This window comes from Chelon labrosus (genome assembly GCF_963514085.1).
Source record: "Chelon labrosus genome assembly, chromosome: 2".
NCBI lineage: Eukaryota > Metazoa > Chordata > Actinopteri > Mugiliformes > Mugilidae > Chelon > Chelon labrosus.
Genome location: NC_140338.1, coordinates 16,382,910 through 16,409,444, shown reverse-complemented (window position 1 = coordinate 16,409,444; position 26,535 = coordinate 16,382,910). Strand labels below are relative to the sequence as shown.

Sequence of the window (26,535 nt, the reverse complement as noted above, 5' to 3'; positions counted from 1 at the left end):
TTCTATCCCTTCAATCAATAGCCATCCCCTGCAGTGCCTCCATGTCTCTTTACTTCCTAATCAACACTTCCACTCATAGGGAGGTCAGCTGAGCAGGCGCGCAGTGCCCCGAGCGCTGCTTTGAACTTAATTAAGCAGCTTTAAACACAGCCGAAAAGATTCATTAATACACAGGCAAGATGAGTAGCTAGATGAGAACACGGCCCCTGAACGGGAGAGATTCTGCTTCGGATGGTCTGTTGAACCCACATGGGTCAACGTCGAGGGCGCGGCGATGGCGTTCCCGCAAGGACTGCCAAATCCTGTAGATTTCATAAAGATTCCAATAAACCTCTTGGCCGCTAAAGCCTCCCTCTAACGCCTATAAAATGAGATAGTGTGTACGTACGCATGTAAACCGTGAAATTATCTGCGTGCACAAAAAAAGAAAACATGCGACGAATAGAAGATAAAGGAAGGTAAAGATGGAGGAGTGCTGCAGTGAGTGTGCCAGCGGGCTGCTGTGAGGCAGGGCCCGTTAAAGGAGAGCTCCAGACCAAGGTGTTCTATAGCTCGGGGGCTAACGGTGATAAATGAGTCCCTTAATGTCGGCAAACACTTTATCTCTGCTTCATCTGTTTTCATTAGGCAGGGCCAACCTTTGGCTGGGCGAGAACGTGCTGTAACTTTCATTACTTCAACACGGAAAGGAGAGGCAGAGAGACCTCCCATCGGTCTAATAAAAACACCAGCTCGACACCGTGACAGATCCGGTTCCTTATTATTATGATGGCATGCCACCGTTATAAATTAGACACTGCCTCGTCCCTCAAAGATGATCAGGGCTTTTTCCCTTCAGCTCGTATCACGTATCGTCTCTCCGCCGAGCGGCGTCTGGTCTAAGACTGACTCTTGATCGCTCTGACAGGATTCCCGAGAAGGCACCAAGGCCTTTGCATTCCTCGCTCGACGGCGACGGAGGAATTTGAGCCCGGATTATTGTTGCCGAGGAAACAATCTCACCATATTTATTAGCCGTGCGAGAGCTTACGATCAGAACGCAAGGTTTTCATTAGCAGTGTTCATTCTTGACCTCGTCGCATTTTACAGTTATGGAAGGACATGTTAGGATCGCGATCGGTCGATGCCGTTCATCATTTCTTATTCTGACAATCACGTTATAGTTGAAATTAGTTTTATACGTAAACATTTATTCTCTGACGTGTCAAAAAAAACTAAGCTGCCACAAAGGCAACTAGACCTGTTGGCTTTTCTAGGAGACGTTTCATCCAAGAGGCGTCTTCAGCTCTAAATGACTGGTGGAGAGTTTGGGTTTTTATTAGGAACGTGTGTGGGTGGTGCCCACAGATGAAGCTACTTGGCTGAGTGATGAAACGTCTTCAACTAAACTACCAACAAGTCTAAACCACCTGTTAGTTTCAGCTTCGGTCTTTGGACAAACCATGACCTGGGTGACTGAAAACCTTCACAGGACGTTTAACGACAATGACCAAATTTATTGCACATAAGCTCCATTATTTGATGTCGGTTCATGTATATTCACGACGATTTAATCTGACCAGGTCATTTTTAAACCTTTAATTCCAAATATATGGAAGAGAATCTGTTTAACTCATGAAAACTGAATAACCTTGTGAAGTATCATGTTAAGTATGTTAAACTGAGCAGGTACAGTGAGGAGTAGTTGAAAACTAGTCTAGACTTTGATCTGTTTTCTGAGAATGAGAAAACAAATAAAACTATTAGTTAGACAAAAGGTAAAATAAAATCGTGTTTATTCTTTTTCAGTTATGGATTATGGAGTCTTTTAATATTTAATATTTTTTTTATCCATCTAGACCTTATTGATGTAAACGCTGCTTGGGGTTAAATGATTTATGAGGTGAGTTACAAGTTATAGTCAAAGTTAGAGGTTAGTCAGGGTTCAGGATCACAGGATGATTTTCTTATTCAATGATATAAGATATGATATATATATTCAATTTAAAATAACATGAAACAACATACAGAAGCAGTAAAGCAACAAATGCTTATAATGAGCATAATTGTCGCAGTTTATTTATATGTTGCTATCTGTACAGTAACTAACCTGTTGGTTAAACGAGGGAAGGTGTGAAGAAGTGACTGCTGATTATCGCTGGAAGTGGAAAAAAAAAAACTCAAAATACTCTCCACCACCAGCAGCAGCAAACAGAGAAAAGACAAGACGACCGAGATAATATCTGATGTAAGCTTTACTTTCAAATCCTGTTACATTTAGATCTGGCAAGTTGAACATAAAATAATGCCAAACAAAGAAAACAAATACAAAAACGGAAAAAGTACAAATGATCTATTTACCAGTTATCGTCACAACCCTGTACAGCCTTAACAATGGAGTAATAAAAAAAACAAAACAAAAAAAAAAAGCTTTGTACAGCACATACCAATCTTTACCGAGTGCCAAAAGTTAAGATAGTTGAGCCTTTTCTAATCATAAGATACAGCCAAACTTAAAGCTAACTGATTGTAGACAGTGCAGTGGGATGCTAACTAAAACGGGGGGAGTTAGTTTTAAACGCAATTAAGTGCTAAAGGGGGAGAGAGGACGATGTCATGCATACTCTGAAGTGCTGAAAAAGGTAGTCAAGCTTAAAAATGAAATAAAAAAAATAGAGGAAAAAAAGGTCACTGTGCTGCTCACAGCTGGGCAAAATAAACTGAATAAGTGCTCAAGAATACTGGTTTTTAAAAAGGATAGAGCCCTGTTGCCTTTTTCAACGTCACACTTGAAACTAAAGGGGACATAAAGAAGTGCAGCCATTCATGATTACGCTGTATTAAAAGGCAGACATTTTAAAAAGGTGTCAAGTGTGGACACATTCTTTTATTTTTTTATTCCTCTCATTTATTCTCTACTGGACCCTGACAATTAGTTTGACTCATTCTCAGAAGTCTCAGGTGGTTTCCTTCCACCAAGTGGCACTAGAGTATAAAAGATAACACAGATAGTACAGGGAGAGTGTGTGTGTCTTTGTGTGTGTGTGTGTTGGAGGGATGCTCCTTTCACTCCAGAGACAGCATGCCAGACGTCGACAGAGCAAAAAGGAACAAACAAGCAGCAGCAGCAGCAGCAGCAGCGTGTAAAAGGAGGGGGAGACAATCGAGGCTTCGCTGCTGAGCGGGACGTGACGGATTCAATCCTAACATCACGTCCCGCGGCGAGCTACAGTTTGGTCTTCACCGTTCACATGCCCTCTGTCCAATCAACATTATTCTGACATGACTTAAGTAGAAAAGAAAAAAAAAAAAGGAACAAAACAGTGATTTGTAAGAAAACGCATAATAATGGAAACAATATGGAAAATTAAAAACAAACGATCCCTTTACAAATAAGGGATTTTGGCTTGAAAGACCACTTGGGAACACAAGCGTGATCAATAACGGGTAAAGCTTTTCCAAAATAAAATGCTTGTACTATGCTGCCCCATTTTGCTAAATAAAACAAAACAAAACAAAAAAAAGGAACAATGTATTTGTATTTTTTACTGATACATACATATTCTCATATTAAAAAAAGTGCAGCAATGTGCAAAATTGGCGATCACAATTTAGCCTGGGACCTTCAGTTCCCAGGGGGAGCTTGACCTCTACTGTCTAATTCATGCAATTCGTATTCAATTACTTTCTCCGATTTCACAGAGGCAGAGCCTTTTGCACCACCAGAAATGTCTAAATGTGAAACTAAGGGGTGTTGATTGAGTCATTTCCAGCGACCATAAAGCCTACTCCACATTATGGTAACTTGATGGATCCGAGTTTGCACTTTAAAAAAAAAAAAAAAAAAGAAAGAAAATAAAAGGTTTAAGTGCTTTTGGCTTGAAGTGTAACTACAGTAAGTGCAATTAAAACTCAAAAGGTTGACAGGAAGGAAGGGAGGAAGGGGGGTTGACAAAAAAAAGAAGAAGAAAAAAAAAAAGCAGTACCTTGTCTGCCAGCCGAACAGAAGCCATCGAACATTAAACGCTGTACAAGTGAATGGCTTTGCTCCATCATTGCACCTACAGGAGCTTTCTCTCGCAACGGGTTCTCTTATGAATGTTAGTAGAAAATGTTTATTATGATGTAAAAGGCTCAGTAAAAAATAAAGTAAAAAATAAAATGGAAAAAAACAAAACACAAGACACAGAAAGGCCACCAAGCACACCGACTTTCCTCGTCTTTACCAGCACTGAAGACGTCCCTGTTCTGTCCGCACTTCTGTATCGCTTCTTCTTCTTTTTTTTTTCTCTCATGTACATAAACAAAAATACATTCATTCAAGTCATTTTGGAACAGTTTTTCTTTTTTCTTTTTTTTTTTGTACACAAAAATTACAAAAAGCTCCAAAAAGCACCATTGAATCGGCCTGTGGTGACCCTGGCGGCGGGTAGCTCGCTAGCCCGGCGCCGGTCACCTCCACAAAACAGTTATCTCATATATCTCTAAGTATAGGTGCGTGATACATCGTTCTGCATATAATGCTGTGCTGATATCAACCTGGTCTCAGAAGTGATGATAGGATGCTTCCGTCTGTTCACACGTTTTGTCGTCTCTAGGATTTTTTTATCTTATATTCACCTGTAAGTGCAAATGCATTGGCAACGTTTTTGCATTTATATTCAAATTATTCTATAATAAATGTTTCTACAGGATAGTTCAGATTGAATTTTTTTTTTATATATATTTACATTATCACAGCTTATTTTCTGTTTTGTGAGCTTAGATTAAAAAAAAATAAAATAAACCTAGCTAGTAATTTACTCCGAGACAGAAGTGATATCAGTCAGCAGCTACGCATAACACGGTTTCACCATTATACAAAAACAAAAGAATGAAACAAACAAAATAAAAACTGAAATCAAAAAAAAAGATGGGAAGGGCTACAAAACTATGTACAAGATCGATAAATAAGTAAGTGCGTGGTTTGAGGCGTTGCTTTGGAAACGTGCCTTTGTCGATGAAAGAGCATACCGTTTCATTGGTTCTGTCCACGTTGCACCGCTAACACTTCAGGATATCTCGAATTTAGCTTCCTAATGACGTCAAAGCTAGTTGAAACACAGAAACAGGCATGCTATTTTGATGCATAATAGCAACAGACAAAAATGCACGAAAATGTAGCACTTGCAAGTTTTGTTTCGTCTTTTTCAACTTTTTGTCAAACGGCTAAAAGAAAAGAAAAGAAAAATATCTATAAAACTGAGACACGTTAGTTTCCTCAGGTAATGCAACTGGGTCCAGGTCATTCAGATGTTTTAAAAACTGAAAAAAGGTAATAGAGAGTAGTACTTGAAGTAGTAATAATTCAATCGATAGAACTGATAAGAAAAGCAGCTTTTTGATATAAATGCATTTTAGCATGTACAGCCTTTTTCTCTTATAAATGTTTTTTTTTTTTTCTCTTTTTTTTCTCTCAATATGTTTGTCTGGTCCAGCTTATTCTGCTGGTCTGATTGGAAAAGATGTTGCTCCCACTGCGGTGGTCAAGTGTCATTCACACCACCGTCCGAGGAGTGAGTGAGGGAAAAGGGAGAGGAGAGGAGGTGGGCGAGGTCAGACAGTCTTGGCCCTCTCCATCAGTCCCAGGTAGGCCAGGAAGGAGTGTTTGTGGGAGGAGGGTGAGGCGGGAGAGCAGGAGGGGGATGCAGAGTTGGAGGAGAAGAGGAGGGGAGATGTGGCCGGCCGCCCTCTGGAGTGGAGGTGCGAGTGGAATGTGAAGCGGCTGTCGTGGGTGAACAGGGTGGTGAGGGGGATCAGGTGGGCCCGGTCGCAATTTCTGTACTGCTCCAGCATGTGACGGGAGGAGGGGAGGAAGAGGGAGGGGCTGCCGCTGCTCGCGCCGACGGAGTTCCTGGTGGCGTCGCTGCCGTTCGTGCTCGCCGAGCGGTGCGGGGGTCTGGCGGTGTTCAGCTGGTGGGACTTGCCCAGCGTGAGCGACAGAGCGACGGACTGGAGCGCCTGAGATGCTGTTAGGCTCATGAGGGGGCTGTTGCTCCCGCTCCCTCCGCTGCTACCTCCCCCGCTGAACAGGAAGTTCTCCTGGCTCTGCTGCAGTGACGAACCCCCTGGCGACGTTGCCTCGAGAGGCAGCTCCTCCCCTCCTGCCTCCTCATCTTCCTCCTCCTCTTCTCCTCCTAAACCTCCGTCCAGCCCGCCCATTCCTCCACTCTGGTGTTTCTTGAGGTGGCGGCTGAAGACAAAGGGGTGTGTGGTGGTGAAAGGGCACTCTTGGCAGCCAAAAGTCTGGCGCGGCGCGTGCTTCAGCTTCTTGTGCAGGTTGAGGTTGTCCTTGCGCTTGCAGCTATAAGAGCAGCGGTCGCAGTGGAAGGGCCGCTCGCCCGTGTGCACACGCACGTGCTCGATCAGCTTATTGGCCGTCTTGGACAAGTAGCCACACTGCTCACACTTGTAGTGGTTGCCCAGACGGTGCCCGCGCATGTGGGCCTCCAGTGAGGCCTGGTCGGACCACAGTCCCTGGCAGATGCGGCAGCGGTACTCCATCTTACAGTGCGTCTTAAGGTGGCACTCCATGGCCGCTGGACGATTGGTGGAGTAGATGCAAAAAGGGCACCTGGTCAATGCAACAAGAGGGAGGGAGGGGAGGGGAGGGAGGGAGGACACAACACACAAAAGCACAGGACAGTTGAAAGAAAAGTGTAGGCTCACAGCCGTGTAACACACCTTGAAATTTAATAACAAAATGATGAAGAGGAGAAGGACAGATAAAGGAAATTTTGTGTTTAATGTACAGTTCTGTGTGCTCATGGTGGTATGTGTGGCAGTTTAATGGTGGAAGAATTGAGGTGATCAGGTGTGTGCGAAGGGAGGGGGGGCAGAGGGAGGTGGGGTGACAGGCTGGAGAAAAGATTGGAGCAGTAGGACATGAAGGGAAATGAAGGAATGGAGTGGCACTTACATTTAAATAGCACCTTTCATCTGCTCTGGGCCCCAAAGCGCTTCACAAACCCTGCAGAACAGAATCACCTCAGAAAAACCTCGAAATGGTAAAGGCCCTCTCTCCCTTTCTACACACCTACATATACAGAAACACTTTACATTCCTCAAGCGCATACATATGTACACACCAGTCTTAGGAGAAAATGTTCGATCTGGACTTTGTTGGGGTCAGAAAAATGCAGGAGAAACCCCAATTTCCCTTAAGTCTCTAACTTTTTCTGCCTGCTAAGTTCAACCTGCTTTCAATAGCAATAAATGTAGTTGAGATAAATTAAGAAACTGTGTAAACCTGGGTGGATTTAAATTGTGCTTCTACACCGATCAGGCATAACATTATGACCACCTTCCTAATATTGTGTAGGTCTCTCTTGTGCCTCATCAGAGAATGGACATGGGTCTTCTGAGGGTGTCCTGTAGTGTCTGGCAACACAATGTTGTTAGTGGAGGTCTTTAGGTCCTATGGGTTGAGGGGAGGGGCCTCTGTTGATCAGGCTTGTTCCAGTGCATCCCACAGATACTTGATCAGTTTGGGATCTAGTGAATTTGGAGGCCAGGTCAACACCTTGTGCTGTTCTTCACGTTTTTTAGGTTGTTCCTAAACCGTTTTTGTGTGTGTGTCTGTGTCAGGCTGCATCCTGCTGGGGATGGATGCTGCTATCGGGGAATGTCATTGCTATGGGGTGGGGGTGCCTGGTCTGGTCTAGGTGGGTGCTACATGTCTAAGTAACATCCACATGAATGCCAGGTCCAAATGTTTCCCAGCAGAACATTGTATGAAGATGGTCAATGTTATTTACTTCTCCTGTGAGTGGTCATAATGTTATGCCTGATTGGTGTATTAACAGTACATCAGTTGACTTAAAGTAGATAGATTTAAATATAAAGAGATCAAAAGAGCTCAGTTCTTCTCCTCTGAATACAAAGAATCTAAACTATCCACCAGCTGTCTCTTTCTCTTTTGAGTGCTAGCTTAAAGGAATCAATCCGGCTTCAGAAACATTTACACCAGACAGAAGAAACATTTAGAGCCATTACAAAAAAAGGAACTACATTTATTCACTGACACTACAGCTAGCAGTACGTCTTAAGTTAGTGACTGAAAGGGTGAACATCTTAGAGCTATGAGGGGGCTTCTTGTGTATTTGTGTTCTGTGATCTATAGGTTTCTATGAGACACAAGTCAGTGTGACTTCCTATTTTTAATTTCCAGACATTTAGCAGCGTTGACAACATGCTAACTCCGCTGATGGCTGCACATAAAAAAATGCGTAGAACACAGATCTTTGCTTATGACGAGATGAGGCGGTAATCATAATGATATTCAATGGTTCTGCACATGCACAGACTGGAGTTAGGTGAACGAGTCGAAAACAAAAAACATGGCTGGTGTTACTTGAAGTGTGTTTTCACTAAATGTTAGTCTGCTGCTGATTTTTCTAACTTTCTGCACAAATATTCATTTGAATCCCATGTGTTAACGTTAACTAAAAGACTAAAACTAAAGGTGTGTTAAAGTACATTAGTGTGATTGAGCTGAAAGTGATCAGTGTGTGTGTCTGTGTGTGTGTGTGTGGTGGTCTGATTTCAGCAGATGGGCTTTGTGTTAGCTCTACGGGCCTGAAATGGCACAAAAACATGTCACAGTACAACAAAGGCTCCTGTGGGACTGGAGGATGGAGATGGAGAGGGAAGCATGTGAGGAGAGTGGAGCTACATGAACGACGAATATTAGCAAAACAAGTCCGTCTCTTCAGGACACGCTAGGAGTAAAAGATAGCATGTGCTTGTAAATGTGTGTTTGTTCATATATCTGTAGTGAAGAGGGTTTCATTTAGACTAACTGATAAATAATATGTTATGGGATCACACGTGTGCACTCACTGGATTTGCCTGCGAGGGGTGTGCCAACAGATTTTATATAATTAACACTACATTGTACTGAGCGTCCGTATTCTCTTTTTTTTTAAAGGGGGCGCTGGTAGTTTTGTGAAATGCAGGTTTGGTCAGGTATTTTTCTGCATGGCTCTTAGCTGTGGGCAGCGGAACAACAGGCCCTGAGGGGAAGCCCATTTCCATCTCCTTTCCGCTCTCCCTTCTGGTCTGATCAGCCACTGCAGACCCACCGACTGCTGTCTAATAAGTTATACCTGCCGAGGGAGCCGTCCAGCAGCAAAACTACAGCCTATATCATTTCATTAGCTGGCTGCAGACAATAAATATTAAAGTGAGGTGGACCGATTAAAGACACGTCAGTTCTTCTGTCAGCTAGATGGATGTGAACGCTATTATGAATCCTTCTTCATCCTTTAGGTTCAAGGTAAGTTTACATGCAGCATTTTACATAGAGAGACATCAGCTGCATGTAAAATAGTAACTAGCAGGAGCTATTCTGAGACTAGCACACCCCTGGTATGAGTGTATATACTGTGTGAGGTGAGTTGAGAGGGTGAGGGAGGGGGAGGATGGGCGGAGTTAGGAACCTCTGTCTGTACTTGCTTTCCTTACTTGAGCCCTCCGGAGGGGACGGTGTGGCACTTCTTGTGCTCCAGCAGCTGCTCGGGCGTCTTCAGGAACTTGTGGCAAACGTCGCACTCGAACATTCGTGTGATGAGGTGGATCTGGAGGTGCCGCTCGTACATGCTGCGCGTCTTGCACACGAAATTGCAGAAGACGCACTCAAAACCTGGAGGGAGCGGCGAGAAGAGGAGAGGGTGAGTTGTTTAGAAATGCCCTTCGATGTCCTGATGTTGAGCCTCCGATTTTCATAAGCAAAACGGACCACAACCACATCGCCACAACTTTGTATAAATGTTTTTAACAAAAATCTTTTGTTCTACGGCCTCGGAGCCCAAAGAGCTCCCATGTAATTGGATTCAGACCGAGTAGTATACCACATGAGTAGTAAACTAAGTATGAGTATCAACCATCATTCAAAACAACCTGGATTATGGTTTGATAATGATGCCTCATCTTCTTGCATATTCCACATAGTGACCACCTTCCTGGACAAAATGTTAAGTCTAAATGTACCTCCAGGGGTAATCGCAGCGTAGACTGACCGACTTTCTAAATAATCTGCTCACTACAGACTACCGAAGTCCCGTCTGAACACAAGCTTTTCTGTCAGACGTTAGAAATGTTCAGATTTTTCACGAGAAATTTCTGCATTTGCTTTTCGCTTTGCTCTTGGTGGGGTTAAACTGAAAAAGGTGATGCTATTTACTTCTACAGTAGGATTCAGAAACATCTGAATCAGTTTCCGATAAAAGTTGGTCGATTGTTGACTCAAATCTGATCAACTCACATCCACAGAGTCCTCATAAATCAAGTTAGCGGGATTTTAAGGGTTAAACCATGAATAAAAAAAAGTACCTAAAGATGCTTTCCAAATGGTTTCAGAGGCTTTAAAATGATCCCATAATTCCTTGCCTTTGTCCGACTTGTCCTCGGTTCCTGATCCCGAGTGGCTTCCGGAGCTGGACTGGCTGCCTGCTGAGGAGGGCGGGGCTAGCAGGCTCTTGAGCTCTTCGTTACTGTGGGTGAGGTCTCCTCCCTCCGAGCTGTTGAGGGAGTCACTGAGGGCGGAGAGGGACGACGAGGTGCTCTTGGTCTCGCTGAGGGGACTTCTTGAGTTCAGACCTGGACACATGAGGGTCACAGAGTAAGAAAAGTTGAACCATTATAGTCTAAAAGAGCCAATAAGGAAAAAACTGTACCAGCTTCAACTTTAAACAAATACCTGGGACAAAAATATTTCAAAAATCTGCACCAATTGTGGGTGAAAAACATTTTCTAATCTTTTTTTTTGTTATCTACCTGCAAACACAAATTGACACACACACGAATGGAATAAAAGCAAAGCAGCAGCCTCTGACTGAGGCCCTGCTGCCAGTCCAATCAAGATGCAGTGTGCTATTATTGATCTCTGTCTCTAAGTCCGCAATTCACTGGCAAGAGAAAGGGAATTAGAAGGAGAGGAGGCAGTAGGGAGGGGTGAGGAGCACGGGTCATGGCCAAAGGAGCTAAGATGGCAGGAGCATCTCAGGGAACAGCTCAACAAAGAGCATTCACTCAGGAGTGAGTGAAAAGAGGTAGAAATGGTTGACCTATCTTTTTTAATACGGGCACAGAGACACGTCTCAGACATACAGGGATGAACACGTATGTATGAACACACTTCTTCACACGAGGATTTATTCGGTATTATAAGGTGATTAATTACCTTCAATCAAATCTGAATATACCAGGGTCATTCACAGCAATCTTAGCAGTCTTTTAAATACAGCAGTGAACCAGCCAGAGGGAGCTTCTATTTCCTTTGCTGCAGTATTTATCATGTACTTGCCTTCTCTTCTAATATCCAAAAGGCTAATGTTGAAGGATACAAGCAAAGCTGAAAAATAGACGCTGCTCTGAACCAGTGGGACTCAACCTTAACACACACCTCAGCTAATAAAAATATTCAATTTTCTCTTTTACCAAATGGGTTCTTTTGTGACTGTTGCGCAACATTCATGATATACATGATATCCCCCTGTAAAGCCCAGGCTTCACAGGTGGCTATCTTGAACTCCAACACCTGCTGAGCTCCCTTATATTATACCTGGGCGTGTCCACACAGTGGACCAGATAACTGGTCTTTTACAGTCTGTAAGGCCACCCTCTCTTCAGTGCTGCTCTAGCCACCTTACCATCTGAAGCTTGGACACTACACCAGATAGAGCTGGACCTTGACAAATTATAAGAAATCTTCACACACACAAAGTAGGACGCGTTCTTGTGAAGTTTAACTTGACTATAAGACACGCTCCTCTGCATTTGTGTGTTTGGCGGTGGTGTCTATATTACGGGAGACGGAGATAAATGCCAAACCAGGCCGAGAGACTTAAAAGATGGCCACGGTGGCATCGTAAACCCAGCTCGTCTCCAAAGGACCCAAGGCCTATTGATTTTTCCCCCCTCAGGCACGATAAGGGCCAACCTTCTCAGATAAACAAGGCCACTGTGGCCTCTGAAAGACCCCTCGGCTGTCTGGACCGGACAATCCCACCCACACACAGATTGAGGAACAGTGGAAGAGCAAAAACGTCAGCAATAAAGTGGACAAAGCTGTTTTAAACAAAAACACTCATATCGACCACCAGGGGTTCAGACCGGCAGATTTAAAAGTCCAAAGAAGGTCGACTGGAGGAGGCCTTGTTTGTGAAAGCTGCTACTACTCCTGTGTCCTCTCAACTGATACTGAACTGTGTGTTTATAAAGTGTAAAGTGTTATTTCAAACAGTCTCTGAGCTGATTTCCATTAATATCAATTGAAAAGACACATAAAAATATGTTATAATACATGGCACAGGTAAAATAACAGAATGAATTGAAGCAGAAATAATTAGCGGCTTAGATCAGCCAGCGAAAATTAGCTGGCAATCATTTTGATATCTGATTTGAAGTCATAACGCCAAATATGTTCTTCTCAATTGCGATAATTTTTCTTTCGTCGTAATATAACAGATATATCCAAAATACCACACCTTGGGCTCTAAAGTTGGGCATTTAATTTTCTTAGACCGAAACAATTAATTGATTCATCTAGAAAATAATTGGCAGATTAATTGATGATAAAAGTAATCATTTGTCGTCCTAAATAAAACCCTGACTATGACGATTAAGTGCTGCAGTTTTAGTCTGAGGATGTTCACGTGCAGATCTAGTACACATCCCTACAGTACAATTGTCCTGCTGTGCTGCACAAAAAGTTGGACTGAATAGGTTTAAAAAAAAACAAAAAAAAAACAGGAATAGCTCTTAAAACCCTTAAAGCTGAAACTCTGCCCTTTAACCTCGCTCATTGTTTAAATTTAAACCGCATGTATTGGAGTACGGAGCTAAAACAACTGAAAATGTGTCACTGTCCAAATACTGCGCTGTGTATTTCTATTCTGAGCTGAGAACAAGAGCCACAATGTGTAAGCTACCACCCACTCTCACATGTGAGAGTCATTTTGAAAATAACTCCATAAATCATTTCGCTTGGAGTTGAATCATGTACTTTGCTACTATTCAGGACGCGGTTGAGGAACCCTTTAAGATCAGCAGAGACAAGAACGTGACTCGGGAGCTGAAATGATTAGTTAAGTCATTGATTTGTAGGCTGAAGGAAAATGATCAGTAAATAATTTGGGACATGAATTGGAGTAAAAGTCAATTGTGCATGTTCTGGACAAAGAGTTAGTGGGCAATTTGAAGATATTTTAAAGAAATAACAACTAGAAATAATATGAATGGTAACTAGAGGAGTTAGTTTACACCAACACACTATTAAAGAGGTTATCTTTTTACTGGTGTCACTCTGAGCTCCATCTTCACCTGCATGTCCAGTACTGATGTGACTCTTCATGTCGTTCTCCTCCATGCAGACGTAGTCACAGACGCTGCAGCAGAGTGAGAACATCCACTGCTCCTTGTCCACATGGAGCGACATGTGGCTGACAAACTGGGCATTCAGCTCCGTCTGGAAACCACACACATGGCAGCTGGACGGAGAACAGAGAGGGAAAAAAAAAAAAAAAAAAGGAGGAAGATGGTGAGAATGAGAGGAAGGAGACAAGTCGGCTTGAGTGTTACATTTTGCCTGCATAATGTTAAAATGTGGCTACAATGCTTTCAGCGTGATAGATTATTGAAAATAACATACTTCGGTACTTCCGAAATGGTGTTACTGACCTATTTTTAATCACTAGCCTGAGTATAAAGCAACATTTTTGGAAATCTTATTTGTCTTGAGGATAAGAGTGTGAGCAGTTATGTTTGTATCCTAAAAAAATGAGGCTGCGAGGATGAGCTGATCCGTTAAGATTAACTTTAAAACTGGAAACAGGAGGAAACAGACAAGTTATGTTGTGTTAATTGCCCCCTGCTTCCAGTCTTTATCCTAAGCCGACTGTTGCTTTGTGAACAGACATAAAAGCGGCATCTATCTTCTCACATGACCTTACTGAAAGAAGGCTAACGAGCATATTTACCATACTGTCCAACTATAATTGACTCACGCAAATAGAGAAACAGACTTTAAAAGAATAAAGCAGCAACATTCAAGAAATATGTCAGGATTTTATTTGGCACCAGGCAGCAGATATGTATTAGTAAGACAAAAATGCATCCAATTCAAACCTTAACTGGCTTGAGACATCCAAATAGACACAGGGGTTGTGTGTGGTCAGTTCTAACTACCTGTAGTAGTAAGGGCAGTTCTTGCGCTCAGCAGAGTCGGCCGTAACAGCGCTGACGATCTGCTCGGCGTCCGTGTTGACCAGCTTGACAGAGTGGATGGTCAGGTGCTGATTGAGGTTAGCCCTGCACTTGGCGGCGTAAGGACACAGGTGACACTTGTACTTCCTCTCTTCTGCAACAAAACACACGCGGACACAAGACCCTGGGTTACTGTAAACATCACCTCAGATGATATTTCATTAAGTTGCACTCAGACTCTGAGCCTTTAAAGCAAGCTTCAACCTAATTACTTAATGCTGAACCCTGCCTCACCGTCGCCTGACCCCAACTGTAAATCTGATCCTGGGAACAGGGAGAGAGAAACAACACACCTTGAGATGAGATCAACGTCTACGGGAAGCGCCCAGATATTCCTGCAGATTCCAGGAGACGGCTTAAATATTAACATTATTTCCCGCTATTTGTGAGAACTGGAAAATCTACTCAAAGCCACATTTCTTCCCATCCAAAAACAAATTAACATAACAACACATCTACTCCCTCTAGCTCCCCCTCCAACACACACATGCTCTCACACACACACATACATACACATCATTTGCCCCAAGGACATGAAGCCAGGCAACCTTTATGTCGCCGGGGAAACCAAAAAGACCATCACACTGACATATGCCCCTGCTTCTGCTCTCTGTGGTGTGGCCAAGCTGTTCACAGCCAACACTCTCAGATGGTGTGTGTGTGTGTATCGTGTGTGTGCACGCAAAATGTGAGAGCATGTCCAATTGTGTGGGGGCATTTTGTACACACGACTCTATTTGTGCAATCAGTGATTTGGTCTGCTATCCAAAGTAGGTTGCATTAATTTCTAATCAAGAGTTAATTTGCTTTATATAAAACTGTACTGGGCAGGATAATCGTTATTTTATTTTTTTACTATTAAGGACCGGGAGTGGGATTGTGGGGCAGACTGGATCAATGGGGTGCAAAGTGGGGCCGAGTTTGAAAACACAGTGTAATCAGGACACAAGGGAGTGTATACAGCTTTATCCTGAGGAAGTCTCCCATGTCTGCGAGTCTGAGAGAGAAAGTGAAAGAGCGAACCAGTCGAAGCGGCATTGGAATTACTGCTGCGTGTGTGTGTGTGTGTCTGTTGGTATAGATACGCTGTGAGACATCCTTCTATCTGGGTAATTAGACGGGCGGTTTTCCCAGTGAGACTAATCATGGTAGTAATCTCTTTAAAGGAAGGGTAATCTAGTCTAGTCAACCTTATTTACTTACTTACTTGAAGCACAAGCACACATACAACACACAACACTAAACACATACACATTAACAAAGAGACTAGATGTACGAGCAGATGCGCGCGCACACGTGTGTGTGTGTGTGGGTTAGTGTTATTTACCTGTGTGTAGGGACAGATGTCTCGAAAGGGTCTGCTGTCGACCAAACACCTTGCCACAGACGGGACAGGGGAAGAGCTGTTCATTTAGTCTCCACTGGGCAATCCCATTCCCCAGCTCACCGTCGTCCTTTTCTGAATCTGGAACAGAAAACAGAAAACCATACTCATCACAAACAACATCTGCTGGTGGTGGTGGAGGACTAAACGCTGTAAAATCATGCAGCTGTAAATCAAACTCAATGTGTGCTGATGCTGAAACTGTAACTCCAAAAATGAGATCATGTATTGACTGGTTGAATTACTGATTTTATCCATCGTTGTTTTAGGATTTTATTCAGTATGTACCAGAGATTAAAGAAAGTGAGGGGCAATAGTTAGGAATTAATATGACAAAGGTCTGAAGCAAACTGTCCCATTAGGACAGCTGGACTGTGTCTGTTTTTGGTCCATTTATCTTAAACATCTAAAATTCTGTGGCACTGAACCAGGGACTTCCTGTTTTTTTTTTTTTTTCTGCAGCTGACATTATATTAAACATGTACTTGTCTCCAGAGTTTGTAAGTTTAAGATGCATTTTCCCAAATTATATGCTTTTCTTTATCACCCGCCAAGAAAGCGTGATAAAAGGATATCCCCAGAAGACACGGAAACGGTCTGCTTTATCTACTCCCCTTTTTCCTCAACATATTTTTCATTCAATCTCTTACAAATCTCTTACAAAATTACTGACAGCTAGATGTGAAGACGGAAACCACTCGCACGTCTGTCCCTTCACTTAGCACAGGGTCTGGAAACGGCAGAGATACAATCAAGTCACAGACTGATAGATTGAAAGAACACAGCTAGGGTTTTTTGATTTTTGTACATTAGTGAATTTAAGTAAGCCTGGTTTTTACACATTAATTTTAGTTGCGCTGAGCAAAGCTAAATAATTGTGACCACTCAGATTAAGTAAATAATTATCTCCGTGTGAAGGTCAGGGATAGAGTGAATTCATCAGTCGGTTCTCTTAGTCAAGATACTGTATTGGATGCGGAGAAGGCTTCAAGGCTCGTAGAGTGTTCACCGTCAGCAGTGGCCCCTGGACCAAGTCTGACAGTGGGGGCCACTGTCCACCAACTCACAGCTTAACAGGACTTAAAGGATCTGCTGCTAACGTACTGGCACCAGATACCATTCAGAGGTCCTGTAGAGTCCATGCAGGTCACAGCTGTTTTGGCGGCACACAACAGAGACTTAGGCTTGTGTGATCTCTTTCAGTGAAGGCGCCCATGAGCCCTCTCAACATTAAGGAGTCAAAATGACGAGAATAAACTTGATTATACAAATATTAGATGAGCACAAACAGTACACACAACATTTTACAATAGTGTTCATTTAGTAGGCTGCTTTATATCATGCCAACATAGTATAAAATACATCCCTCATCTATTACGATTGAGATTTTCTGCCGTGAAAAACGTAACATCTGATTCCCAGCAAAACAACAAACTGATACACCGTGGGCTAATTTGCTAACCCACAATACTGAAACCTGTCTGCCACCATTTGACAGATGCTCCTTGTCTAGCCTGCGGGTGGGATGCAGTGTAAATGCATTCTTAATGTCAACAGCTAGCACTAGTCCTTTGCTCTGAAGCCTGCAGCATGAGTACACCACCGTAGCCCTCCTCACTGCATGTCACCACTTCCCTTCATCCATTCCTTCATAAAAGAAGTAAAACAAACGAGACAGTATTTTCAGACGTGTTTAACTTCCACCCCAAGGTTTTTATTTATGGTCTATATTGTTCAGAGAATACCTACACAGGCTGGCCTTGGCCAAACCCTTTGTGTATGTGAGGGATAATAAAATGTTTTATTCTTTTACGTTCATAGAGAGATGGAAAAAGCTTCTCCCTCCTCTTTGGAGTTTGATTCTTTGCAGATGGAAATCAGTGCGCATAAGCTTGACCGCTCCCTTTACAAAAAACAGCTGATATTCCACAGTTGATATTCAGCAATAAATCGTGCCACTTGTTATCGTGAAATGATTCAAAAGTTGTCCCACAAAACACAGTGCAGCTGACTGATTAAGGTATTTGAATACCACAATGAAGAAAAGCAAAGAATGTTTTCTGGCATTTGAGGGCAGGTTTTCTGGTAAAGAACAGATGGTGGTGTGAAAGGACATTTTAATACTGTTGCACTGACTCACACAACCTGGAGCCTTTTTCCTGCATCCGTCTCACATTTTTAATCGGCTCTTTGCCCTCTATATGCAAACTAGCACATTTACGTTGTGTGCCTCTGTTTATTCGCGTTCACTTGTGTCACACCATCCCTCGCAGACTTTTTAAACTGTTCAAGCACAATATAATTATTTTTGCATTTAAATTATTCTCTTCTGAAGAATAGTGATTAGTGTACAAAGTATTTCATTCACACCTGAAAGAGGGGCACAAAACTAGTCTTTATTATTTGTTTTTCCTTAAAAATATATGTATATTTTCTGATCCTCATGTTGAGAAGATGCACTGCATTTGGATTACACACCATTTTCAAAGTGACAGTGAAAGTTTTTGTTCAAAATTCAAGCAACTGGACACTCCTACAACCAATCAGAGCCATTTTGTTGTAAACAAATTTAACTCCACGGTGCTCAGATAAAGTAGACAACTACTTCAGTCTTCTGTCCATCATCCCTTAAAGCCCACCTAATGCTTTGATTGGCCCAGCAGATGTTTGCCAAACCATAATCAGGCCGCAATGGAGCAACTAAAACTCATCTTAATACCACAGTTGCAGAGTTTGTTCATTTTCTGGGCTGTTCAGATGAAAACAAGACTTCTGAAGACGTTGCCTGGAAAACGGTTACAGACTCTTTATTTCCATTTTCTAATATTTTGTAAATCAAACAGCTTGTGGGTTTTAATCCACAGTGAAAATGTACCAATCAGCCACAATATTAAAACCACTGACAGGATTAGTAAATAACATTGGCTATCTAGTGACAATTCAATGTTCTGATGGGAAACTTCTGATGTTACTTAGACATGTACCACCCACCTAGACCAGACCAGACACCCCTACCCCATAGCAATGACAATCCTTGATGGCAACAGCCATCCCCAGCAGGATGCAGCCTGACACAGGGACACACACAAAAACAGTTTAGGAACAACTAAAAAAACATGAAGAACAGCACAAAGTATTGACCTGGCCTCCAAATTCACTAGATCCCAAACTGATCAAGTATCTGTGGGATACACGAGAATAAGCCTGATCCACAGAGGCCCCTCCCCTCAACCCATAGGACCTAAAGTCCCCCACTAACAACATCCTGTTGGCAGACACTACAGGACACCCTCAGGAGGCCCATGTCCATTCTCTGAGTCACATTTTTGCAGGCACAAGGGAGACCTACACAATATTAGGAAGGTGGTCATAATGTTATGCCCGAGTGGTGTAATTGTTTAAATTTAACCATCACGCTACTCAATTCATCACTTGAAGTCCTTTCTGCTTTCCGTCTGTAACTCACCGCTATAATAAGGGTGACTGGGGGCATGTAAGTATGTCATGGTAAATGCATGCAAGTAGACCAGTGAAAAGCAACACCTGCCTGTAAACTAAGTAAGTAATGAGCAAAGCCAGCGTGCGTGTTTGCAGTTTCCTACACACACACACACACACACACACACTCAGTAAAGGTGGCAAAGGTGTCACAACGCAAGACTTGTGAAGAAACTTGAGTTACTGCGACCTGGATGATCTCCAGGCCATGGACTTTCTGACCTCCTGCATTAGCTGGAATGGGGCTCAGCTCTGATATCAGACTACTGACTCATTTTTAGAGCGTGGCCTGTTCTGTGAATCCTAGACCATCTTACAAGGTTTGTAGCTAAAGCTTAGAGCATAAAAGCATTAACTTCTCCTGACTCACACAAGTGAGACTAGGGGACGGCTTGGTCACACAGGGTGATGAGAAGCCGGACAGCAGAGACTCGAGGCCATGACCTGGCAAACACACTGATGATTAAACCAATTAGGGTGTAGTGTGGGCCTTGAAGTGGTTAATGGTTTAATTAGTGCTATTAGAGCAGAAGAGAGGGCCACAAACAAGAAATGAAGGATTGTGCTAAACCCCAGACTAGAGGGAGGAGACGGTGAACTCCTGAAGTCACACTGGTATCACACAAACTCCTACTCATTTCTCTTTCTTGCTTGCTTAAAAGGAAATGTTCACCCAGCTTCATCTCTGCATGGTAGATGTTGGGCTCATGCTCCATTAGCAGCCATAATAAAGAGCATTTATTTTTTTGTGGTACACACACATCACTGAAGATATCACCAGTTTTGTAACTCTCAGTCTAGTATTACATTTTAAATGTATATATTATTTGTGCCTATATAACAAATAAGAACGCAGGGAGTTGTACAAGTCATTTTATACTCGGCCGGCTATTCACCCGTGTATCAAATTATAATGAGCTGAAATTAAACCACATATTTTTAATATTGGCTGTATCCTTTTTCAGATTGTAGAGTTAATAGCAACAAATACACAAAATATCTAATTTGGAATCATTTAGAGACTGCAGAAACATTTTCTTTTTGGAAAGTCACTAATATTTCTCAGAATAATACTTTTAGCGTGCACTTCCTACCAAACCAGAATGAGACGGCGCAGTAATCACTAATCACAGTCAGTCTTTCTGCTGAAGTGGTTCTGATTCTGGACAACTTACTGGCTTTTAGAGCATCAATCAGGTTTTGGACGTCATAGCAACCATTTTGCTTTTTCTTCCTCCAGCTGTGGTCACAGCAGCTGAATTACATTTTGTGTTTTTGTTTCTTTTTACGAGATCTAATGACTTTCCAAAGTGGAAATTCGACCTATTAGTGCATTCACAGGAGCAGGGTCGATGTAGCTGAAGAAACTATATGAGATTCTCTCATCAATGTTAACTTCTCTTTGGAGCGCTAATTGGATATATAATTTTATTTGCTTTGTTTTTTTTTATTTAAATTAAATATCGTAGCTTGCGTCTACTGTGTCCAGTTTAAGATAAAATCATGACTACAGTGCACTGTTAAATAGAATTGATTCAACATGTGTATAACTGAAAAAATAGGGACGAAATTATGTATTTCACAAGCTGTATCACAGTTATAGGTCAGTAACACTTCAGGGTTAATGCAGGGTCAAAGAAGTGTGATGGCTCGTGTTGGGAAGGTGGTATAGAGTGACAGGAAGAGATAGTAGTTCACTGACCACTGAGCTGAAAACCTGCTTTTGAGAGTCAGCCTCCCTACTGCAGCTGCAGCCACCGGTGTATGATAAAACAAGTGTAGATGGACACAAGTGAAAGAGAGAAAAAAAGTAGAACTACAGTAAAAAGAGGGAGAGAAGAGTCGAGGCTGGATGCGAAGCTTAAACACACAAGGGAAAGGAGAGGTGGGCTGGGCGAATTAACTTTCAGGACACTCTTGACACCCAGAAGCCAATCAGATTTTCATTAACTGGCAGAGGGACAGGCAAAGCTGGCACAAGCTAATTAACCTCTGGATCTCTCACTGCCAAAGGAACATGAAGGGAAGTTCTGGGATGCCAGGGAAGAGAGGGAGACAGGGGATGCCCTGGGCCGAGCCTTCAGGTTGGGGAAATGCGCGATGGTTCAGAAAGGCTGACTGAGAAACTCTAAATATGAAACAAGGAGAGGGGGTTAACAAGTGTGTGTGTGTGTGTGTCTTGAGTCAAGGGACGGTCTGGAAATGCATGCACATATACAGTATGTGTGTTCATAATGAGCATCTCTGCATAGTCAATCATTTCCTCGAGCTACGTGAGAATAGCATGAAGATTTTGGTAGTTGTCTTTGAAGACACTGTTCTATGAATGATGCAGCGATAATGACTGCTGGCAGTTAATTACATATCTGTTCAGTCCAACTGCAGATGAGTTTTCAGTCCATTTCTTTCTTTCTACAAAATGATGTAAAGCCACATAAAGATACTGGGTTAATTAATGATTATTGGTTGACAGCCTTGTGAAAATTATTAATTAATCGACCAGTTACGTTGTCAATTAATCATTTAGTCTGTGATTTTATGCTCATTTAAATGATATAAATCATGTTTTATGTATTGCCTTGTGTTTCCTTTCTTATGTCTTATCACTTTTGCTGAAAGTGACCAACAGCCCACAACTTACTGTAATATGTGACAATCATACATGTACATTTCCAAAGAAGAGACCAGAAAATAACCAATCAAAGTTGATTCATTTTCTGTCAACCGACTAATTGATTAGTCGACTGGCCATTGGAACTCGAAAAGACTCCATATGAGAAGGATAATGCCCATTCAACAACCTGCCAGCAGCTGTTATTGATTTGTCCTCTGCCGTTTCTCTAACCAGTGTCCGTGTGTGTGTGTGTGTGTGTGTGTGTGTGTGTGTGTGTGTGTGTGTGTGTGTGTGTGTGTGTCCACGTTACATGTGTCTCACCATGAAATGCTGCCCTGGTAGAGGAGCTGGCCTCTGCGGGGGAAGTGCTCTTGGAGCGTGAGTTAAAGGGTGATTGTCTGAAGCACTCGTCCAGAAATGGACTGAAACACAAAAGACACGGACATTTACATTACCACTCAGTCGAATTACCGATCACGCAAATGAAATAAGACTCTTTACAACTTTTAGAGGAAAGACAGTTCATAGCTACGCAGCAAATATGTGCAGTATCACAGCCTCACCTGTTTATTCCCACCATGTTACTGTCTTTGTGGTTGTTGGCTTTGCTCACTTTTTCTGCAAAAAAAATAAATAAATCAAGTGTTAATATCATATCATGTATAACTTTATATCTTACAATAGATAATATATTTATCTTTAAGGGTTTCGCATGAGTAGGCCCCCAAGACAGGTCCATGTGTGAAGGAGATCTAAAACATGACAGAAACTACAACTCTGAGAACAGTCAGGCCTCAAAACTGATGTGTGACAAGATTTCGGTTTCAGAAGAATGACAACAGAAAGGAGCTGGACATAAGCAAAGTAACGTGGCATATTTTTAATCATTCCATTTTTGTAACTTGTAAAATAAGTTCTGTGAAAATCCCTTCCATAAATAAGCAAACTGAAACTAATCACTGAATCAAATCAGATCAGACCTCAACCATCTCTACTACAACTGCTGGAGTCTGTGTGATCTTTCTTGAAGATTTCTTTTTCCTTCTTCTTCCAAGTTCAAGAATACACCATCACGTCCAAGTCTATTGCTGACAACAGATATTTAGCATTGACCAGCAGCCAGTTTAAATTCAGTGTCAGTTGGTAAGTTTCCTAAAACTTCCCAAAGGTCACAGATCATTGTCTGACACAGATACCAAGCCGATTGCTGCATCCCTTTAAGTTAAGCTCAGATGGTAAATGTTTACCATGCCAGCGGGGCTGTGCTGGCCATCTGGAGCAGTGGGAGTCTCTCTAGTGGGTCTGTCGACCTGTGGGCCGCAAGCTAAGCCCAACAACACTTATATGAAGACATTTTTTATAAAATAACAATGTATGGTTGGCCAGACGGTACATGTGCTGTTGCACTGATGTGTATGTTTTCAGGGAAGAACACACACATCAGAGTTGAATCACTAACACAGTGAAGGTTAGGTAGGACTACTATTTTTGGATTGCACACAACCGACCCAGTACTCTACTATACTAGTGTATAAAACTGTCAGCACATAGGAAAAGTCTACTAACTAATGCTGTTTGTCTTTACTTTTTCCAACTTGAAAAAACTCAGGTTTTCTTTTTGATGATTCAGAATAATTATGGTTAAATGGCCGCACAATGTGATTGATCAATCAATCACCTGCTGAGCTGAATCAGACCGTTAACAAGCCTTAATAATAATAATAATAATAACAATAACAATAACAATCACAAAATGTGCCAATTTCTCCTGCTATTCAAGAAGGTGTTCTATACTTCAGAAGAGGCACCTCCAGTATAAAATACATACGGACATTCTTCAAATAAAAAAATTTATTACTTGTTTTTTTTTTCCAAATAGTACTTGAGCATTTGAAGTTACTGCAATTTTACACCTTAGAAACCTCTTCAGAAATATTTGCAAAGTGGCAAATAAAGCAAGAATTTTAAGATCAGCCACTACTTGCCAGACTAATGTGAGCCCAGATCATGGGTTTTTAGTATTCGGTAGTAAAGAGTACTATCCAAAATATCCAAGAATGGAGCCATATGTGTGAGCTTCAAGGCGATGTACTGAAGTGAATTTCAAAGCTGCAATCATCTCAGTGTTCAGAGCGACCTTGCTACTGATGTGTCTCTGAGGTCCTACTGCTCTGGGTAATTCATATTGATTGCTCATTGTGTGACAGCAGCCCACTCTGTTCCAGTCCCCCTCACATTCAAACCCAGTTCTAAGGGGGGCGGTTGTCGCTGTTGCCAAGATAGTGATGCCCTGGTCTCCCTGGGTGGGCATGCTGTGTACCCCTGCCGCCCTCTCTACCCTCCTTATCCTCTGGTCTTCAGTACAACCCACCACCACCCCAACCCAAAACACCCCACTCCGTCACACTGCTCGCCAAGGACAGAGGTCTCTTTCCATGTTGCCATGGAGATGCCACACGGGAGAAATGTAAAGGGAGGGATGGAGGGAGGGAGGGGAAGTGCAGGGGGAGAGCGTGTGCAGCCAAGTGTGCTTGAGCCGGCATGTCTGAAAACGAGTCAAGGGAGAGAGAGAGGGAGAGAGAGAAAGAGAGAGAGAAAGGAGGAGGAGGGAAGAGGGGGCATTTGTGCAGACACCGCTCCCCATGGGGCCTTGTGTGAGCGCGTAAAGGTGTGCATGCAAGACGGTGTGGGAAAGAACGATTGTCAATGTGTGAATTTGTGAATACGTGTGAGAGCAAGAAGAGAAAAAAAAAGAAAAGAGATTTCACACAAGCTTGTTTCTTTATATGGCATTTAAACGAAGCAATCAGAGGCTGGATGGAGCTGGGGTCACAGCCCAGGACTACAAAACCTGACCCCACACACACACAGAGACACACACACAGGTCTGCCTTATTCCTCAAGGGGCCGATGGATACACCTCAAAGCACTGTCTTAATCTAGCAATACAAACAGCTGTCTGCTGCTTCAATGTCACTTTCATGGCCATAGGTAAAAAGCAAGACGTAATTACATGTCATATATCCTTGACTTTACAACAGAGCCACCGGAGGATGGAAATGGAAACATGTAGGTTTTATAGTCAAGTATCACAAACTGTCCAAGGCTTACAATGTGGTGCTGCAAGGAAGGAGAAGAAAAAAAAAAAAAGACATGATGCTTTGCTATGAGTGTGTGTCTGTGTGTGTGTGTGTGTGTGTGTGTGTGTGTGTGTGTGTGTGTGTGTGTGTGTGTGTGTGTAGTGCCTGGCAGCGTACATGTGTCTTAAAAGAACATACCTGACAATTTGAACAATAGTTCAGAGGCCATTTTGACCGATATGTCTTGGGAGAAGAGGTCTTTCTGGGGGCAGCCCAATGTCTCGGGGAGGTTACTCGTTGGCTCACTCTTCTCACTCGCCCCTAAAGTGCTGAAGGCCAGCAGGTGAGAGGCAGGCGGGGTGAGTTCTGCAGGGGGCGGGTCTACCTCCATGGGCTCTGCCTTTACTTTCACCTTCTGATACTGGGCATCTTTGTTGTTCTCTGCAAAAACGCAATTAAACAAAAACACAAGTTAAGAGTTTCAAGGAAAAATGATTCAACCTACACGCATCAGTTAAAGGATTAAGGCTTATTCACAGAATGGAGAAAACCGAACCCTGGACAGGTCGCCAGTCTATCGCAGGGCTAACACAGAGAGACAGACAACCATTCACACTCACATGTACACCCACAGCCAATTTAGAATCACCAATTAACCTAACAAGCATTTCTTTGGACAGTGGGAGGAAGCTGGAGTGCCCGGAGAGAACCCCCGCAGACACAGGGAGAACATGCAAACTCCACACAGAAAGGCCCAGTCGGCCTACACCTTTTTATCTTTATTATTAAATATTCTAGGCTGAATGAAGTGCAGTGAAATGTCTTCCACATAACCCCGACTACAGAACGGTTGAAACACAGGCTTTATTATGTATGTTTTTTCTCTCAGATGGCTTATTCTGTACCAGTCAACTGAATTTTACTTACAAATTCTATATTTGCATCCAAGAACACAAAAACACATTAGGACACATTTGAGACTGAGGACAAACGATTTCTTTCCCTAAATGTTTAATTAATAGACTCTGCTAGTCCGATTTAACGATCAGAGCAAAACAAAAATGCCTCCCTTATGTACAAGTAAATTAAACATCTTTCCATACCGTGTTTAAAGAGATTGTATGAATGGTATTAAATCTAAAAATGGGGAAATCCAAATAAAAGCCAAAACAGGAGCATTGCCTCTAAAGCCGAGCTGAGCCGGTTTGCATCTCGCTGTGTGATTATTAGGGCAAGAGTGCACCGGGAGGTCACGCTGTCGCTTGAGGACGGCTCATGTCAGCGGCTCATGCCGGTTCACTCAAGCAAACAGAAAATACAGTAAAACGCTTCAAATGCAAACTTAAAAGTTTATGATAATGAGAGGTGTTGTACTTTTGCCTTCAGCGCACAAACAATGGCCTGGGAGGTGAGCACAGCCGTCGACTCGCTTCTCTTCACTACGAGTTCAAAAAGTGAGCAGGCAAAAAATAGTCAGGAGAGAGACGGCAGCTGCTAGGAATGTCCCGGACTGATCAGCACACTCAAACACAGACTCTCCTCGATCTGTGGATATTAAACAAAAGACTGTGGTCTGCTTAAAATAAATATTAGAAAACTATTCTAATGTCAGTAATCTGTGATGTTAGGTTTCATTAAGTATTCACTGTGCAGCTGCATAATGTAAAAGAAATAAA

General features: G+C 42.5%; 1 protein-coding gene across 1 annotated transcript in view; it reads right to left on the bottom strand.

Annotated features, from left to right (window-relative positions):
- Positions 1-2,216: 2,216 nt before the first annotated feature.
- Positions 2,217-26,535, bottom strand: part of znf827 (zinc finger protein 827) — a 62,414-nt gene continuing 38,095 nt past the window's right edge. Inside the window, exons 6-14 of the mRNA XM_084569418.1 lie at positions 25,058-25,300; positions 22,343-22,397; positions 22,101-22,201; positions 15,611-15,748; positions 14,206-14,377; positions 13,342-13,508; positions 10,408-10,617; positions 9,484-9,661; positions 2,217-6,592 (exon numbers count right to left, since the gene is read on the bottom strand). Of these exons, the coding sequence (XP_084425544.1) occupies positions 5,575-6,592; positions 9,484-9,661; positions 10,408-10,617; positions 13,342-13,508; positions 14,206-14,377; positions 15,611-15,748; positions 22,101-22,201; positions 22,343-22,397; positions 25,058-25,300 (2,282 nt within the window). The 3' untranslated portion in view covers positions 2,217-5,574. The remainder of the gene's footprint in view (positions 6,593-9,483; positions 9,662-10,407; positions 10,618-13,341; positions 13,509-14,205; positions 14,378-15,610; positions 15,749-22,100; positions 22,202-22,342; positions 22,398-25,057; positions 25,301-26,535) is intronic.